This window comes from Merops nubicus, unplaced genomic scaffold, assembly GCF_000691845.1.
Source record: "Merops nubicus isolate BGI_N331 unplaced genomic scaffold, ASM69184v1 scaffold3395, whole genome shotgun sequence".
In the NCBI taxonomy this organism is placed as follows: Eukaryota; Metazoa; Chordata; class Aves; order Coraciiformes; family Meropidae; genus Merops; species Merops nubicus.
The window spans coordinates 27082-46062 of NW_008607451.1; the positions used below are offsets into that span (position 1 = coordinate 27082).

Genomic DNA, 18981 nt, shown 5'->3' on the forward strand with positions numbered 1-18981 from the left:
CTTGTTCATCTACATCCGCAGGAAGCACCATGGACCTTGTGGGGTTAGTTGGAGAGCTGCTGGCCTGCAAGTACTGCCTCTGCGTGCTGCCCTGGTTGCCTGTGTGCCTCCATTTTCCTTTAGGGAGAAGGAGCCGTGGTTGGTGGGTAACAATTCTATACAGAGAGAAGGAATGATGCCATTTTGGTACAAGACATGACTGTGCCTCGCAGCAGATGCAGCTTTGCTGTTTCCCATCTTGATACAAGCAGTTCTGAGCCCTAAGTGTATGTGCAGCGTCAAGGCAAAACTTTTTGCTTCATCTTTTTGACAGATCCAAAAATTCTGCTGTTGGCTGACTGCTGGAATTCCTGTTCTATTTGCTGCTAGTGAAGGTTCTGCAATGTCATGAGTGGAGTAACTGAAACATCCGCAGGGTTTTGGGCGTGCAGTGAAATGTGAGGCTCATTTATAGTTGGTTGATAAAATCTTTCTAATCCTTATAGTTTTAATTATTTCTAATAAAAGCGGTAGATGGGCAGAAACTGAGGAGCACTGTGCTGGGCAATTTTCTGTGTCACTTATGAGTGGGCAAGTGGATTTGTCAAGCCTTGCGTGACAGCTTGAATTGTTGAGGGTGTACTTTCCCTTTGCTTTCACCTGAATGGTGGTTTGTACTCTGCAGTGTGGACTGAGGGATCCGTGATCAGTGTTAGGGATTTCCTCTTGAGGCTGCAAGAGCTTGAGAGTTCTTGGAATCATCACTGATGAATGTGTTTCATTTTGTTCCCTATGTTTTGCAAAGGTATTTGTTTTGAAAGTTGCGTATTGTCATCTTAGGAGTTGAAACTAGTTACTATATTTTTAAAGCTTTATTCTCATGAGTTCAGCTTTGCAAGTTCCTCCCTGCAGGAGCAGAACAGGCGTGGGAGTTTCCAGGACAGCATTCAGGGGAGCATAGCCTCTTCTGTCTCTTGGAAGTGCTTTCTGGTTCTGTTATGTTAGATTGACTTGAATTTAGCTTTCCGGTCTGTTGGGACAGAAGATTGTTGGAGACTAAGCAGATTAATCTGGACACTTTTAGCCATATAATATTGAAGTGTTGATACATGTTTTCTGTACTTGCAGTCTTTTTCAAAGACTTATAAGTCCTCTCTAGATTTTTATAACAGATAGTTCATAGCCCCAAGAGTAGATCCTTGGAGTCATCTATCTCAGGCTTGGCCCTCAAAAGAGTAATTCCACTGAATTGAAGAGGCAAGTGTTTGAAATTCAGGAGACTATAAAATTGATTCTTCCATAAAGAAGTAATTTGTGGTAAATGGTGTAGTCCTCTGGGCAGCTATTCTCTCATTTTATATGACCAGGACCCTTGAAACATGGTCAGAAAGATTAGAGAAGGACATCTCTGATCTGTCATATATCTGCACAAGCCAGGAAAACTTCTCTTTTGACAATACAGTAATCCAGGAGCAGACCCAGCTGAGCACACCATCTTACTCTAGGCCTCTGGGAGCAGGGAAAATGCAATTTTAAAATAAGTTTGGATAGTGTTCTGGAGTTATCTGGATGGATTCTGAACTAGTTGACCAGGTTTCAGTATTTAGCTGCATGTTCCCTGCTAGGAAAGCAGCAATGCACTGTGTTACTCCAGAAGGCCTGTGGGAGGTCAGGCAGGGTTGCCGAGTCCTGTGTCTGGGAAATAAAATTGTCTGGTGTGAGCTCCTCCAAAAAAGTCTCCCCCTGAGACAGTGTCAGTCACCTCTCCCCTCCTGCATGGCTCCGGCGTGCGGGGCTCGCTCGGCGTGGAAGCGAGCAGGCAGCTGGCGTTCGTGCTGGGTCCTTGCCTTGGCAGAAAGCCTCTGCAGACAGAGAAGGAAATTGTAGCACTTCATGGCCAAAGTGCTGTCTTAAAACAAAAGCAGTTACCATAGTTAGCATTTGAATACATCAGGAAATTAAACTGAAAAAATAAGACAAGCTGTTGCTTTCATCCATATATATCTGATTAGCTTCTGTCATAATATTATTTCTGGTATTGGCCTTGTTAGTCCTTCCACAGTGTTTCTAATAGCTAAAATATTTCTTCTTGGACATTTCTTCTTATTTAATTTTACTGTAAATTCAGTCCTTACGCATATTTGTCCTTGGTCTCACACTGAGAGGCAACATAAGAGACAGCAAAAACAGCAACCTGGTTGGGAGGACAGGTGATGTGAAGAGGCACAGTCTCATTTGTCTGCTTGTCACTTGTGTTGGCACTATAAGGCTCCTGACGTGGTGGGACAGCAACTGATTGCCATACATAACAAATTTAAGAGGTGATGTTTTGGGTTGGTTGGTTTTTTTGTTTTTCAGGGAAGATCTACAGCAATCTTTTAAAAAGGAAGGGGTGTTCTCAATAAACCTTGACAAAGCACATTGCCACATCAGCATTTATTCTTGATGTCTGTTAAGTAATAATACTTAAATACTCAAAATGAGCTTACCAGATATTCTCTCTCTCAAGCAGGTACAGTTCATATAGTCTTCATAATAAGCTGTTTTTATTTAATCAGAATATAAATGGACAGTGCACTTGATAAGGTAGTAAAATATATCCACCGTGCCCAAGAATTTACCCTATAAGCAGCAGTAGACAAAAAGGGAAACGAGAGGAGAAGATTTATATAAATCAAACTATGCAGCTGCTTAAATCATGCATAGGTATTTCAATAGCTGTATGTTCTGTGGCTTCATCATAAGTGTCTGTAATGTGAAAGCATCTTACTATCAGAGTTTGTTAAGTGCTAAATATTTTATAGAGAAAATTTGAAATGAAGTGAAATATCAGCAATTTCATTAATCTATCCAAATAGTATAAATCAGCTTATGAAAATTAGTTTTAACATATCTGAGTCAGTAAAAATAACATAATACACCTTTTTGAATATTTGTAAAGTACAGTGTAATGGGTAAATTAAGTAGGCTTCTGTTGTAAGCTTATTAGTTTCCTCATGCTGGATTCAGATCACTGAAAGCGCTGAAACAGTAAGACTGAATTTTCTGTGTCATTCAACTACTTGGAAAATGCAGAGTTTAGAAATGTGTTTAGTAATTGTAATTTACTGAATTTAGGTTGACTCAGCAAAAAATACCTCTTGTAATAGCATGTGATTTTAAGGGTTGGATTACTGCAGGATATTGGGTGGTCCTGAACAGCTATCTGTACTCTTTGTGATCCAGAAAGAAATAATTTGTTCCATATTTGCATTAAAACCTGACTTAGCCATGGTAAAGAACAGTTAACCATCCATCACTTCATATTTATGTCTCAGCTTCCCATTAATGCAGATAATGGGGAGTTGGCTGAAGTCATCATATTATATTCATCTATCACTCTCCCCTCCCAGGCAGAGGCAAAAGGATACCCTAAATAAATGAAAATTGATGGCTTCCGCAGTAACTAAAGCATCTCTTGGATTGTGTTGCTTCCTAAAATTGTAAAGGAAAGAAGTAGGAGAATCGATAAAATGTCACCTTATATTTTTTCCTTAACTAGCAGATGTTTTGAGTTGAAGAAACTTGAAGACATGCAAGTGTAATAATAGGGATAAAGCATTTCTCTTTATTATGGTCAGTTACCGCTAATCTCCTTTTAAGAGTTTTAACAGGGATTTATAGGGATTCATTTGTGGTTTAGGTTTGGAGATAATTAAGTACCTTTCTGCTGTGAAGAAGAAATGGAGAGAGAATTGGCTCAAAGCTAAAACAAGATTCCTGTACCAGCACATATATTAGACTTCCTTTTATTTGGTTGTCACCCCAATAGGAACAATTACTGGGTTGTAAAGAAAGAAAATGTATTGCATTACATCTATTAAAGCATGTTTTATATGTAACAGTAATTAAAATATAATTGAAATCATGAGTTCTTCTAATTATTGGCTTTACATAATGCATAGTTAAAGAGTGAGCATCTATAAATGTGTCCTTTCTACACAACCAGAAATGGTTTGCTGGCAGCATTTTAATTAAAGATGGATTAGTTAAAATGCAGTTTAATCATTCTGTCATCAAAGGATTTAGACCTCATTAATTAGCTGTTGATAAATAGGTTTAAACTACAAAAAATTTAATTTAAAATATGCCAGTTGAGATCTAGAATTATTAGAGCTGGAAACGGAGCAATGAGTCTAAGAAAAATTCATGCCATCTCTGTAATACTAGATTAAGTATGGAATTTAGAACAGTGCAGAACTTAGTTCTGCCTTGTTACTAACGGATGTGACCCTGAGTGGATCTTAGAATTGGTGGCGAAATAAAATGGAGACCCTTAGTCACTGTTCCTTTGTAGTACAGCAGTGGGATCTGTTTTCCATTTATGTATTTGGAAGAGATTGAAAACTCATTTAAAAATCCTTCTGCTGTAGAAAATGGAAGAAAATAAATCCTGAATTCAAAGTTTGATAGCTTCCACATTGCTCTACAGGAGTGGCACACGGGGAGATCCCACTGCCGTGGGCACAGAGCAGCACGCAGAAGGTGATGTTACCACAGTGTAGAAGAAGATCAAATTCCCACCTTAAAACATATTCTCTATGGCTGTGTTCTCCTTGATGCCAGTCCTGAACCACCCAGCTGGAGGGGAGCTGAGGCCTGGCCGTTGCACTTGCTGTCACAGCAGACTCCAGAACTGCACCCAGGGTCTGTTCCCTCTGCAGGGACGGTTACTCGGGTTGGTTCGGTGTCGCTGCTCGTGATGGTCTAACTGTAGCTGGAGTCTCAGTGATGGCAATCTCTCCTACTGTTTGCACTTTTTCTGCCAGTTACTTAATGGTGGTTCTTTGACTCACTGGAGTTCTGATGCGATCCTTTGGATAAACCTTATTTGTATCCTCTTTAACAGCCCATTGGCAGACTTCGCAGCTCTGACAGAGGCATGTTCCTCTGCTGACAGGACACACGCTTTTACTGCTGGTTGAGCTTCCACATAAAAAACCAGGAAGCGAGGTAGACCTTGACTTGCAAGTTTGTCAGAATTAACATTAAAATCTTTGCAGGTTTGTACTATGAATGTCTTAATTGGCTTAATTGCTATGGAACTGTAACTGTAGGGATTTCAGTAGTTCAGCAGTCATAATATTGAATCCACGTGTCAACCCGTTTTTATGCAGATGAATCAAACCGTTCTGACAAACGATAGGTGGATTTTGAGTGGAGTTAAAAGAGTTTCATGAAAAAAAATAATTTGACAACCATACTTGCAGACTTTCTTAAAGGGCTTCTTGGGTGCTAATTTAAAGGTAGACTTACAGAAAATGTGGATTTACAGAGCACTCTGGCAACTGTCCTGTCTCTAGGGTACCTGTTCAGTTGTCCACCCAAGCTTCTGGAAAAGCGGTAGCTAAGTATGAAGTTATAGACTTACATAATCTTGTTTGCATTTGAACATTACTAATGAAATGCGTTAGCAGAAGCTCTGTGAAAAGCCATAATTTGATGCATTTTCAGAGTGAGGTAAAGAGATGTTGCACCAGTGTAGAATTACATGAAAGACAAATCAAATGAGAGTGAGTATATGGACTTCTTCAAAACTGCAGCTGTTAAAACTCTTAGCCTTTCCTCATACTGAGAAAAAAGAAAGATTTAAACTCAGAGCTGTTAGAAAAAAAACTTATATCAATCTGTCTGGGAGGGAGAAGAGGAGATAACTCTACAGGCATTCTTAAACTACTTAAGTATCATGGAGTCGCATTGTTTCCTTGTTCTCTGTCCCAAAAATTATTCAAAAATTCTAGGTTTGCAAAATAGTGGGTGAAAACTTGCTTCCTGTGAAATAGTTAACTGTGGTAATAAAACGGCAACCATTAAATGGAAAAAAGATTAAACTTTGTGTGTGTGTGTGTATGTGTGAAGAAAATGCAAGTCCAGATTTTCTAAATTTATCAGCCCAAGTAGTTTGGCCAAAAAGATGAAATATCTGCTGATGGCATATCATCTCTGCAGTTACTCTTTACATAAGACAGATAATTTGTAATTCCAATTATATAATTAAAATGCTAATTACCCCTCACCTAAACTCTCTGTTCTTGAACTGAGATTATCAATTACCTTCAATCATTGCAAATCGTACAATACATATGTGACAGTGCCGAGTTTTCTATTATTTATGGACTTTTCATTTAAAGTGTCTCTGTTTTCCAAGTAGCACTATGGCTGGTGAAATGGCTTTGCCTTGGTGGGCTTTGTTTCCTGTAGGAATGGCATTCCTTTTGATCTGTATAATCATGTATGCTTATCTGCATTTTGGTCTAATCTTACCCTCTGTTCCATCCCTGTGCTTGGGTTTGCCATCTGTTGAAGTAAAGGGAAGCAGTGCATTCAGAAACACCGACAGGAATTTTGGGTTATAAAGATGAGACTACACACTTCTATGCTGCATGTACATAGCTTTTCTTTTGTTCATTGTAGATGTTCTGCACTGTAGTTACATTGATATGCTGTCAGGTTCATGTGCCATACCTGTTTGCTGAAGTTACAATTTTTCTATCCCTGCTGAACTCACATAACATTTTTTTCTTCTAAGGGCCTATTATTATCTAGTTTGTTCCATCTAAATATAGGTATAGAGATGCTTCAAAGTATAGCTATGTTCATTTTTTCTGGTTGATAAAAGCTTCAGCAGCTCTGCTTCATGAGTGTGCAAAATAACCCAGCCAATGGTCTGAATCTCTTAAATTTTCAGTAGAAGTGGCATAAACAGGTTTAAGAAGTCAATGCATAAAAGTGAGTTTGCTTCCTCTTGTTCATGGAGCAATGTGGTCTGTTCTGAACAAATTCCAGTCATGTGGCCCACTTAATAGCATTGCTTTTGTAAATCTCCTTGCTCATCTGATCATAGTGCTAACTTTCTTGTTCTGGTGCAAGTTTGTAATCCACCATTTGCTCATTAACAGTAAACTGGGGTATTTTGCCTGCTCTTCTCCACTACCCTTCTTTACTCTTTCACAGCAAAGTACTGACTTCTTTTTATATTAAAACAAACTCAGAAATGTTTTGCCATACTGCAGTGTTGTGTTGTGAACTAAATGAAAATAGGATTTGATAAAGTAAGCCTTAAAGCATCTCGCTGCCCATGGAAAATAAATTATATTAACAATGTAAATTGGTTAACAAATAAAATTTCTCTGTATTCAAGAACCTTATAGCATCTAGTGTGAGATTAAAGGAAGCACTGCTCACCTTGTTCATATATGCACTACTGGGTTACTGCTGCCTGCTTTTCTTTCCTGTATGCATGTTTCTTCCAGACTAGTTTGATGCTAAGTATAAACACTTCAGGTGTCATGGGTATATTTACTGTGGCTTAACAGTTTTGTGTTATTTGGGCTTCATAGCTTTCTCATGTGAAGATCTTTATGTGTCTAAGTGATCAAAACAGTGGCTTTCTCTCCTGGTATAAATAGAGAGATCAGCTTTGGAAAATTTTTCCTTTTGTGTATTCTTTAAAAAACCTTAGAGTGTTAGCCTGTCTCATGGCTACTCTTGATATTTACACAGTGCAAAAGCATAAGGGCATGTTCTAGTTGTAATTCAAAAGTAATTCAGTGCACAGGTAACTAACAGATACTCATATACATCTTCCACCTGTACTCATAACCACCCCCCTTCTGCCAAAAAAAAAAATACAGAAAATCGTCCAGATTCTGTACAGGACTCTCTTAAGCTGCTCTGCTTTCCAATTTATAGTTCAAAACTACCTGGTTGCATTTCAAGGCAAGTCTCAAGGGCTATGTTCAAAGAATACTGTTTTTGAAGTGTATAAAGGTTTCTTTTTATTAGAAGGCAACTTTCTCAAAGATGCACTGAAGAAATTATTGTGCATCTGAAACATCCTCAAACCAGTGAGTGATCCCAGTGTGATTTTTTTTTTGTGAGTGTGTAAACATACTTTCAGGGTAAACACCTTAATGAGATATTGACCCGTATATGTCCTTGACTCCTCTGTACCTTGTATGCTTCAAGAGGCAGGTTGCGTTTCTGACAGCCATTCTGTGAGATTCTGTGTCTCTCTGATACACAGTCCAAAAATCTGGTTCCTGAACTGCTAGTATCCAGCAGGAGTTCCTGACTTGGCTCCAGTATCTGGGCATAAGGAACAGGGATACTCAGTGGTTTTGGTCCTCCTTCATGGGAACCCTTGGAATGAGTAATTGTTCTTCCACCCCAAAATGATTTGCATGTCTAGTTCTGTGTGACTTCACTGTAGTTACTAAGGAGTTGGGTTGACCCGTGTATGTCCTTGACTCCTCTGTATGTTGTATGCTTCATGAGGCAGGTTGCATTTCTGACACCCAGTCTCTCTGATACACAGTCCAAAAATCTGGTTCCTGAACTGCTAGTATCCAGCAGGAGTTCCTGACTTGGCTCCAGTATCTGGGCATAAGGAACAGGGATACTCAGTGGTTTTGGTCCTCCTTCATGGGAACCCTTGGAATGAGTAATTGTTCTTCCACCCCAAAATGATTTGCATGTCTAGTTCTGTGTGACTTCACTGTAGTTACTAAGGATGTGGGACTGGACTAGAGGGACAACTGAAGGTGCCACTGAGAAGTGTATGGGGCAATTTATAGAGACTTGGCTGAAGTTTTTAATAGGTCTTTTGGTTAGATATTATTGCTGCTTTGTGTTCCCTCTCTGTCTTTCTTTTCTCCATACTTACAGCATTTTCTGTAATTACAGTTTTTACCTGTTTGTAAGATACGGGCCAAAATACTAAATTGGATTTTCATTTAGAAATTGAACCTTTTTTTATCTAGAAGCATCTTGGTTTGGGGAGAGAACAGCTGAGAAATACAGAATGTGGTTTTCTTCTAAATATTGGTTATAACTCCAGAAGAGCTAGTGACAAGAATTTAGATTAGAGATTATGGGCTTACTTCTGCTGGGAAAGAAAAATCACACTCTGCTGAGTCTGTATGGATATGTTGTATTCTAGTGATGAGGAAGATCTGAAAATAAGCAAAAAGTGTGAGGGAAGTCATTACAGACTTCTACAGATTTCTGTTCCTCCTGCTTTAAGTGCCATTACTCCATAAATCCAGTTAAGTTAGGAAAACCATAGACATTAAACTATTTATTTGCTTCAATTTACATTCATAGCAGAGATCTGATTGTCAGTTTGCATTAGATAGCGGTAGAAACTGGACCAAAGATGATCATAAGACACAAGCATCATTGCCAGAGTGGTTCTTATAATTTGTCAGAAATAATTTATTTCAATGGCTTTTTAGGCTGACAAGCATGATTGCCAGAGTGGTTCTTCTAATTTGTCAGAATTTATTTCAATGGCTTTTTAGGCTGTTTTGAAGCTCAGGTTTTTAAAGCATTCTGGAGTTTTGTTTGGATGTATACAATACTCCATAAAATCTCAAAATAATAAGTATATACTTTTTCTGTTATTTCTAATGATGAAGAATCCTTTGCTTCTGTAATCAGTTATCTTCTCTCCCAAGTCAGTATAGTCAATAAGGTAGAACTCAGCAGAAAGTGAGGATAACACTACCTTGTGCTTCAGCAAATTTTCAGGGGTGGGGACGAGTGCACTCGTGTCAGATTTACTTCAGCTGATGGTCACTAATACTTGCTCTTTTTTAAGTTAAAAGTAAAAAGAGCTTTTTAGAACTGTCTTCAACCTCCATGTATTGTCAATCAATTAAAGCAGCTGATGTTTTTGGCAAAAACAAAAAGCACCAAACCCAGGGATGTACCTTTGCATTTAGCAATAGCAACAAAAGTTATTTCAACAGCAATGCAAACCCACATGCCACCTCAAACAAAGCTGCATGCATTTGAAAAGTAACATCTGACATGCAAATACACCAGTGGCTGATCTGTATACACCACCAAGGTAGCACGTGCATAGTAAGTAATACGTAAACCCTCCAAGGAAATACTGCATAAAACATGACAGGAGGCTTTGAAACCCACGGAAGAAGAAGAGAAAGAGATGCTTAACTTCTGTATCTGTGTTGGTTGCATTAAAAGCATCCAGCACCAACGTAAAACTGCCTAAATCCATGTCTCCAATCAGAAAGGCCAGGTGGAGTTTATGATGTGGGATTTGCAATGTATGTGGAGTCCCAAATTAAATGATATTCCATCCAGCTATTTCAGACTTTATCCTTTTGTATCACACTTTTGGAAAAAGACTCTTGCAGTGTCTAGACAGTGAAATCCTGGTGTGAAGTCTCGTGGCAGAATCTACATTAACTCCAGTGGAACCTGGATTTTAACTACAAAGTACTGGTGGCTTCTCTAATTCTATGTATACATTTTTCAGCTTTGAAAAGCCAACACTTGGTATTAAGCAATCCTTCAGTTAGCTAGAACATGTCCTACAAGGATGTCGGCTGTCTGTGATAGAAATGGAAGTTTTTTCCAACTGAATGAATATGTTTTTAATAGTCATAGCATGATAAAGTAAATTTTAAAAAGTAGTGTGAGTGGTTTTGCTAGCATAAAACTCATTACCTGGCAGAGATGGACTGTCTTCAGCTCAGTCACATAAACAACCACTTCTTACTTACTCTTAAAAGAAAAGTCCATAATGTTTGATCGTCAGGTTACTTTTTTAGAAAACAGCAATAAAGTTCAGGCAACAGTTGGATTATACAAGGCATGTCTTAATTTACTTATCACATTTTACTGCTAATCAGGGAATACTGCAAAATGTGAATACTACTACTTGGCTGTGCAGTTTCATATAAATTGCAACCATGAATATGTGATCAATTGTCATACAGAAAAATAAACCCTGCATCACCGATGATCAAAAGATGTTTACAACCTTCATTATCTCATTTTTAAAGCTTTTTAGAAGGTTACTGAAAGTTGCTGTCTAGAGGAGATTAGTTTACTTCAGTCATTTACAGTGAAGTGTCCATAGATACCCTAAAAGTTGCTTCTTAAAATCTAGCTATACATATATAACAGTATAATATGTTATTGTGTAAAATATTTGTGCATAGTGTAGCATCTTGCAGAGTAAGCCTTGCCTACAAGCATGCCAGGGAAGAGCAGATCTGTAACTTTGCTTCCATATGAAATGTCCATTTGGTGAAAAAATGTTTGCATCAGAGCAAATGACAGTTTAGGTGATAAATTTCATTAGCTCAATTTAGTGATCTCTCTGCTGTGCTCTCACCGCTTCAGAGTTTCTCCTTAGCTTCTCTCATTTGACCTACTCTTTCCATTACTAGTTTCTAGGGCAATGCAAAAATTGGTATTTCTACTTTGTAAAACCAGAGCATTATGAGCAGAAAAGAGATCTTATAAACCAAGTCTCCCTGCTAAGTCTCTAAATGTAGGCTTTTCTTTTTCCTTGTGTGATTAATTTGTATGTTTGGGTTTGTTTCTCTTTAAATACTGTCTTTTAGTGAAATTTTTAAATCTGGTTTGTATTTACAAGTGTGTAATGTCTTTAATATCCTTCAAAGAATTTGAATTCTGTTCTGTGTATTGCTGCTGCAAAAGGACAAAATCACAACATCTCTATTCTTTGAATGACACCATTATCCTCTGTTAATGAAATTATTTCAGTATTACAACAAATTAGTTTTTTAAATTCTTTCAGTATTAAAGGGAATTGGATTGTAATTAGAGCATATTTCAAAAAGAATAAAGGGATCCATGATATGTGCTTAGCTCTTAAAGCACCTAATCCTATATTAATTGTGCTTTGGGCACATCTGCCCTCATGTGAAGGGGACCTTGACAGTGAAGATGAAAACGTGTTAATGCTTTTAAGGCCAAACAGCTCCTCCAGCAGGCTGGCAGTGCAAGAGGAGTACTGCTGGGGAGCTCAGAGCTCCCCTTCCCCTTCCCCAAAAGCAAGCAATGTTGTGCTGTAATGTTCTTTATAGGTTGTTGAGAACGCAGCCTAGTGTTACCACATTATCTTCTTGCTGTTGGGATTAATCCTGCATTAATTTTCTTCCCATGTTTGGGCAGGGGAAGATCACAGGTATTTAAGTGCCACAGTCTGAAATGGAACACTCTTACGTTTTCTTTGTGTCTGTTGTGCCACAGACAAGAAAACGTGAGCCCATCTATTCCAGCATGGGCTGTGACACTAGCAGGAGGTGCCTGGCTTGTTGTGATGGGAGAGCTCTGCTGGCTTGTCTGGAGAGGAGGGTGTACAGCACAGTCAGATGCAAGTCAGGCTTCACACATATGCAGATATTTAGTTCAGCTTTTAACAGAGAGTACCAGTGAGGTGGTAAAAATGAGAGAGCTTCTGCTGAAATTATTGTGAAGAAAGAGTTTTGCTCTCTCTGGTGAGCCCCTTCCCCGGGAGAGGTTGGTTGGACTTCACCTTTGCAGAATCTGCACAATGCAGACTGAAGGCAGCAGGATTGAAAATAAGGATTGTGGATGTGATTGTGTACTTGAAATGCAGCAAGAAGTGCTGTTCTCAACTCTGCTTTGGAGAGCTGGGCCAGCTTCAGCGTTTAACTGTTACCGTCCCAGTCGTTCTATGGTCAGCTGAACTGCTTTATGCCAACGAATTTGCCATTCTGTGTTGAGTTGTAGTGGAAAGCAATTTGCTATTTCAAGTTACCAAGCTGCACTTGAGCCCCTCTTCGCTGCAGAGCTGCCTAATGGGCTTTGTGGAGATCGCGTGCCGCTCCACAGGACTAGTGAGCTGTGGATGGGGGTGAATTTAAGCGCTCAGCTGAGCAGAAATGGGCAGAGAGCCTCATCAGGGAGCTGGGGATTTGCACCAACACAGCTGTACTCAAGCAAGACTTGCTTTTCTCCCTGTCTTGTTGTGGGTTTGAATATATTATTAATTACCACCTTTCTTTCTTTGCAGCCTGTTCCAGCACTACTGCTACGCTCGAGGTGGCATGCGCCACACTTCCTACACGTGCATCTGTGGCAGGTAGGTCGATGGCTTGTACTGAACCTTTGCAATCTTTATGGTCAGTTGCCCACTGGATATGTATAAAATTATTCCTTTTAGGCACATGATGTCTTTGCAAGTACCACCAGAGTGAGTTTGATCTGCTTCCTATGGAAAAGCCAAAGGAAGATGGCTAGTGCTGTGTCTTAAAGAAATAACTCGGTTACAGAGTCTGCTGCACTCCGTAGATTCCCCAGTGGCTGCTGCTGCTGCCAAGATCATGTTTATGCTCGCATCTGTGCTGCAGTTGCCTTTTTTATTAAATAGTGTTATGCAAAAGGGCTTTAGAGCTATTCTCTGTTGCTCAAAAATGCTCTCTGTGAAATACATCCTAAGTATTTAATATAATTCTTACAATTCTTTGCCTCAAAGGTTAGGATGTGATTAGATGAAACTTTTTGGAAAGTGGAAAATTTTTTTTCTCTCTTTTTTTCTTGCTGAACAGCTAGTGTTGAAGGTATTGCATTTGGGAAAGTGTTAGAAAAGTTCTCCCTGCAGTTGCAGAAATGTGTATTTTTAATTTGCAGAATTTGAAGAAAATAGTGCAGGGTATGTGTTGAAGGACAGCTGTGTGCTTTGTGGAGAGATTAATCTTACTTAGTGGAATTAATCTAATCGGAGATACATGACAGTTAGATGAGGCATATATGTTGGTGTATACATTCGACTTGTAGGTCTGCTGCTACTCACAAACATTTGCCCTACACCGAAGTCACATTTACAAAAACTAATGTTTACATTAATGCCAATGTTATATTGCTTTGGAGGCAATAAGGACAGTTAGCATCTTTGCTTCTTTCTGCTGTTTACTCAACTGCTTATTTGTAAATGCAGTTTTCCAATTTATATGCAAAATTGCAGCAGGAGCATGAGCAGTTTTATGGCAAATTGTGCATCTAAATTGTCTGAAAAGTTTCTGGGTTTAAGCACCATAGTATAACTTGAGAATTAGCATCCCATTGAAACTAGACTCCATCTTTATAGTATTGTCACAGGCTGTGGTGATAAAATCAAGTTTTCCAAGTGTATGGTTTTTCACAGTCTTACAGACTTCACAGTCACTTGCAGTAAATAAGAACCTGTGCTGCAGGATCTGGTTTGAATGCTAGAGAACATCAATGGCCTTGACCTATCGGAACATCTACTGTGGGCATGTGTGGGAACAGACTAAATTCTTCACGGGACTTAAAAACCCAGGACTTGGGTTACATGACTCAGGGAACCCAGGAGGAGGAAAGCCCCAATGGTGGTTCAGAAGTGGGTGATGACAGGCGCTTCCTGGATGTCCCCATTGCATCATGCTGGAGGGGCTTAGCAGAGCAGAGGTGTGGGGTTTGAGCTGCCTTTGAACCACTGGAGTATTTAATACATGGAGGAAGGCTGCCCTTGCAATGCAGGATCCCAACGATACTGTGACTCACGGTTGTAGCTGGGAGCTGGCATTGCACCACACCACTACAATTAAAAGTGCAGACAGACTCCATTTAAAAAAAAAATAGGTAAGATAGAATACAAAGGCCTTTGCCCATAAACTGCTATATTCTGACTATGAGTGATGAAGTAAGAATGAATAATATTAACAGTTTTAAGATAGGTCCTAATAAAATGAATGTAAGTAGAACTATTTAAAGAATTCAATTAATGTAATAACGGCAAAAATAATAGGCATTTTTTATTACCATAACAGTGTCATGTATTGTAAATATTACACTTAGCTACATTTATGATGAAAAATAGATTTTGCGGTTAGGATTTTTGACTAGTTTTGTTTTATTCTATTCATGCTGAGTTTTGTTGTTTTTGTGACAAAACTGATATTTTGACAGGGTTTTTGCTTTTTAGATTACATGCCTGATAATAATTTCCATAGAAGAGAATCATACTTTTAAATTAAAACCAAGTTTGTTATTCAGACTTTAGAAAAGATGCTCACTAAGCTGGAAATGAAGCATAATCAATACTCTACTTGGTACAGAAATAATTCACTTGGCACGCGCTGAGTGCGTGCATTTGTTGCTGTCCCTGTCCACTGTTACACTCCTCAGAAGATGATAAATGAATATTTGGTGTGACTAAATATGCTTTATGTATCCACTTGCATGCGTTCACTGTCCAGTTGGGAATTACAACACACATATATTATCATCACAGGTCGTCCCATAGCAAGATTAGTCCTGTAGTTAACGACGCTTTCAAACACTGTCATCTTGTAAGTGGTCTGAGATGCAAACAGACGTCACGTAGGTGCAGTTAAGTGAGAGTGGTAGTACTTGATAAACGTACCTGGATATATTAGCACTCATCTATGAAGTGTTGACTTCTGACTAGTGTTCAAATGCTAATGATGCAGTGTCATAGTGTACCAAGCACCCATTTTTACCAAGGGGAAAACAAAGGTTAAATGACATGCACAGTGCGTCCTGGTGACCCTGCGGTGGATGGAATCCGCTGGTAACCAGGTGCAGAGTTTCCAGCTGGAGTTAGATGGAGGTGAAGGCATCGTTGTCTCTGCATCCACCTCCAAAGCCATGGTCAGCTGCTGCTTGATAGTGCAGCATCTTAGATGTAGGTTCAAATCTTCTTGACACGTGCCTCTAGACAGGTGACAGCTCTCAGCAGATGGCACTAGTGATTAAGAGTAACACAGTGCAGTAAAATGCCTTCCTCTAAGGATCACTGTAAGCAAAGCTTTTGGGATTAGAGTAGGATGCTTACAGAATTTGGCTTTCTTTCTTTATAATACAACTTTTTGAGATTTCATCTCTTAGATGAAAAAGTGGAGAGAACGCTGTTAGTGCTTCCTTCTGGATAGGTTTTATTATTTAGATCATTATTAAAATAGTTTGCTGTTTTGCTTAATGCTCTGTTGGTGTTTCTTTAGATGGTCTTAATATAGGGGTGCACCCTTAGTAGTGCTTGATACTCAGCTTAGTTCTCTTCTTAAAATATTGCTGATATTCCTCCTCATTTTAATTCCTGATTTGTTTTCAGGATCAAAAATGTATTTTGGGGACTTTTTTCCTTTTTCTACTAATCTGAATCTCTTCCTACTGTTTGCATTCTCAGTGGTGTTAATTTGCAGCTTTTCTACCGCTTCACGCAATTCTTTCTGTAACAAACACAACTTTGGCACCAGTTAGAGGCAGATTATTAGTGGAATAAAAAATAGATGCACAGAAATCTCTTTGAGAGTTTTTCAGGTTGGCTGCCTGAAGGCAGACATTGGCGTCCCCACATGTGGTTGTTTTCAGAGGTGCTGACCTCCAGGAAGGCAACAGAGCTGCCAATGATCCACACCTCTCCACAGTGCTTCATTTTAAACCCCAGCTTTGGTGCTCCAGTACCAGACCTTTTGGCTGTTCTTCCCTAGGAAGAAAAGAAAAAGCTTCTACAGGAAGGCTCATTTGCTTTGCCAGTGGCTGGGGGTTTTGTTTAAATTGTTTTGAAGCCACCTTGAAAGTCTAATTGAATCATTATGAACAGTTTCTGGCTGGCTGTAGCATTTACCTTGTGGGTATGCATCTCTTCTGTAGCATTGCTCGTAAAGCATCTTTCCTGCCTTCATCTGAAAATGGTAAAGACACTTCCTGTGAGGAAGATTGGGCTTGCACCTCTTGGCAGGAACCGACTGGAGGTGTGTCCACACCTGTGTTTTAATTTGATTTAGTAATATTTCTGAAGCAAGATCTCCCACTTGTCCCCAGCTGCAGGGCTTTGCTCAGAGCCAGGGACTAGTCCTGGAGTGCACCTGCTGGATTTCTTCTGTGTGAAAAACATCTAGGAGCACTTTCAGGAACAGGTCTGCTATGCCTCAGTTGCTCATGGGTGTTCAGCGCCGGGGGACCTGCCCAGAGCCAGTCCCAAGTGTGCAGACCTCCTCACCCTAATCACTTCAATTGGACAAAACCCTGGAATGCATACGGTGCACGTAGCTGGTCTTCAGCACCAACTGTGCTCTCTGTGGTACCGTCCCGTTTACGAGACAGAGCCAAGATGTGTGTGACAGATAAGGAGTCTCAGATGCCAAGAAATATTGTGTGCTGCTTAACGCTTCACTAACAGTGCTGAAAAACAGATTTTTCCTGCGTTTTCTGTAACAGTTGGTGCCAAACCTTACGGAAATATTTTGTAAACTAACACCTTTACATTAAAATGTGCAAAAGTAATCCCCCATCTTTGTATTTGCACTGCCTATTGTTGAAAGCCTTTGCACAGCACTCATATTTGAATATATGACTTGTTTATTCAGCTGGTGTGGTATATGGCACCAAGGGTGCCAGCATATGATGATAAGTAAACAAGCTATCTGCAAATACGTTAGCATGGACTCATGCCCTTAAGCTTCATGATAATTTTTAAAATTTGATCATAAATATATGCATGTGCTATTGGCTTCTCCTGTTTTATCCTTATTTTTAGAGGGAGATAAGGAACAGCATCTGCAGCTAAAATCCTGACAAACTGCAGTGGAGTGTGTGTGTGTGTGTGTGTGTGTGTGTGTGTGTGTGTGTGTGTGTGCATGCCAGGTGTTGGGATTTTGTAATTATTGGTGTTTTTCCTTAAATGCCAAGTGTCTGGGTTCACAAACAGTGTCATACATAGCAACAAGGTCATTCCAGTTGCTGCCAAGTGCCGTCCCTCCCAAAACTATCTCTCTCTCCCTGGGAAACAGTTCTGAGGCAGGCAGTGATGGTGGCCACCTCTCCTCAGGCTGACAAGCTGGAGGTGGGATCTGTCTCCACTGTGTCACCCGCGTGTGGCAGGAGATGGCTGCGGCGGCAGCGCGGTCCCTGCCGCACTCGGCGCCTCTCACAGACAGCCCTTTGGATTGCAGTCCACTGACCTGTTAGAGATCTAAGACAGAGCAAAAGTTCAGTTTGAAAGTCTGCTGGAATGGAAAACTGCAGTTGTGGCCAGAAGGAGCTATTCTACCAGTGCCGGGGAGACAGGACATCTCAGAGGGAAGCTCATATCCGTCTTCATCTTGTGTGCAGGCTCCATGGGGCTGTTGGTAGTTACCTGCACAACATCCAGGAAGTAAAACGCAGCCAGCTAGTAGCCAGTTGTAAAACTGGGCTTAAGCCATTGCACCAGCATCACAAAATGAATTTGTGGCAGCCTTAGTTCTGTGCATTTTTTAAACACTTGATTTAACAACTTTTGTTTTTCCCTTTGTAGTGTGCATAATTTCAAGAAGTAACAGAAAATTTTGTATTGGAAAATCTTTCCCATGAGTCTTGTCCTTCACTGCCTTATTACATAGTGATTCTTATATGCTAAAAAATAAAAAACCAAATTTGAACAGGATGAGCAATACAGTTTTGGTGAAAGGTGAGACACAGACTGGCAGGTCAGATGGAAGAGTCAGAGATTTGCCACCATAACCCTCTCCCAACACATGTATTTTGAATATGATATAATTCTTCAAGCTTTTTGAAGAGAAAAAGAGAGAGCATCTGACTGAGGAGAACAGTAAAAGACAAATGGTTAAAGCTCAAGATCTTTACTAGTTTTAACTGATGTTTGATAGACCCATAGGAATATCAGTAGACCGTAGAGGATGCCAAGGACAAATGTAGGTCACTGGATGGATCATGGAGCTTCAGAAGTGCAGAAGAGGGGTCCATCCTTCTCTGGAGATGTTTTATTCCTGTGAATCAGCAGGTTAGTCTGAAAGGTTTCCAGGAATAAAAGTCCTTGTAATGTGGTTTTAAATAGGAGGTGAGAATAGAGTGGCAGTTCTCACGTTATCGCTGCTGACACCGTGTGCTGTGAGTGTTCCCTGAGCAGCATGCAGTGTAGCTGCTCCAGCAGAGATCATACATTGCCATGCCAGAGGTGAACTGGAACTGTTTACTTGAACAGCTGAATTTTTCCATTCCAAATGACTCCTAGACCGTTTCAAACATGTCAGATATGATTCCAGTGGAAGTTTGGGGTTTATGCCTCAGAATGCTTAACCTCAAATAGAGAAACATAGAAATTAGTAATTAAAAAAGGGTATAGGTTGAAGAATTGCTCTTGAATAATAGCTTCCTTGACACTTGTTTTGG

At 39.8% G+C, this 18981-nt stretch overlaps 1 protein-coding gene across 1 annotated transcript in view; it reads left to right on the top strand.

Annotated features, from left to right (window-relative positions):
* Positions 1 to 18981, top strand: part of PEPD (peptidase D) — a gene marked incomplete at both ends in the record, with an annotated part of 88239 nt that overhangs the window by 24831 nt on the left and 44427 nt on the right. Inside the window, one exon of the mRNA XM_008939922.1 lies at positions 12839 to 12907. Within this exon, the coding sequence (XP_008938170.1) occupies positions 12839 to 12907 (69 nt within the window). The remainder of the gene's footprint in view (positions 1 to 12838; positions 12908 to 18981) is intronic.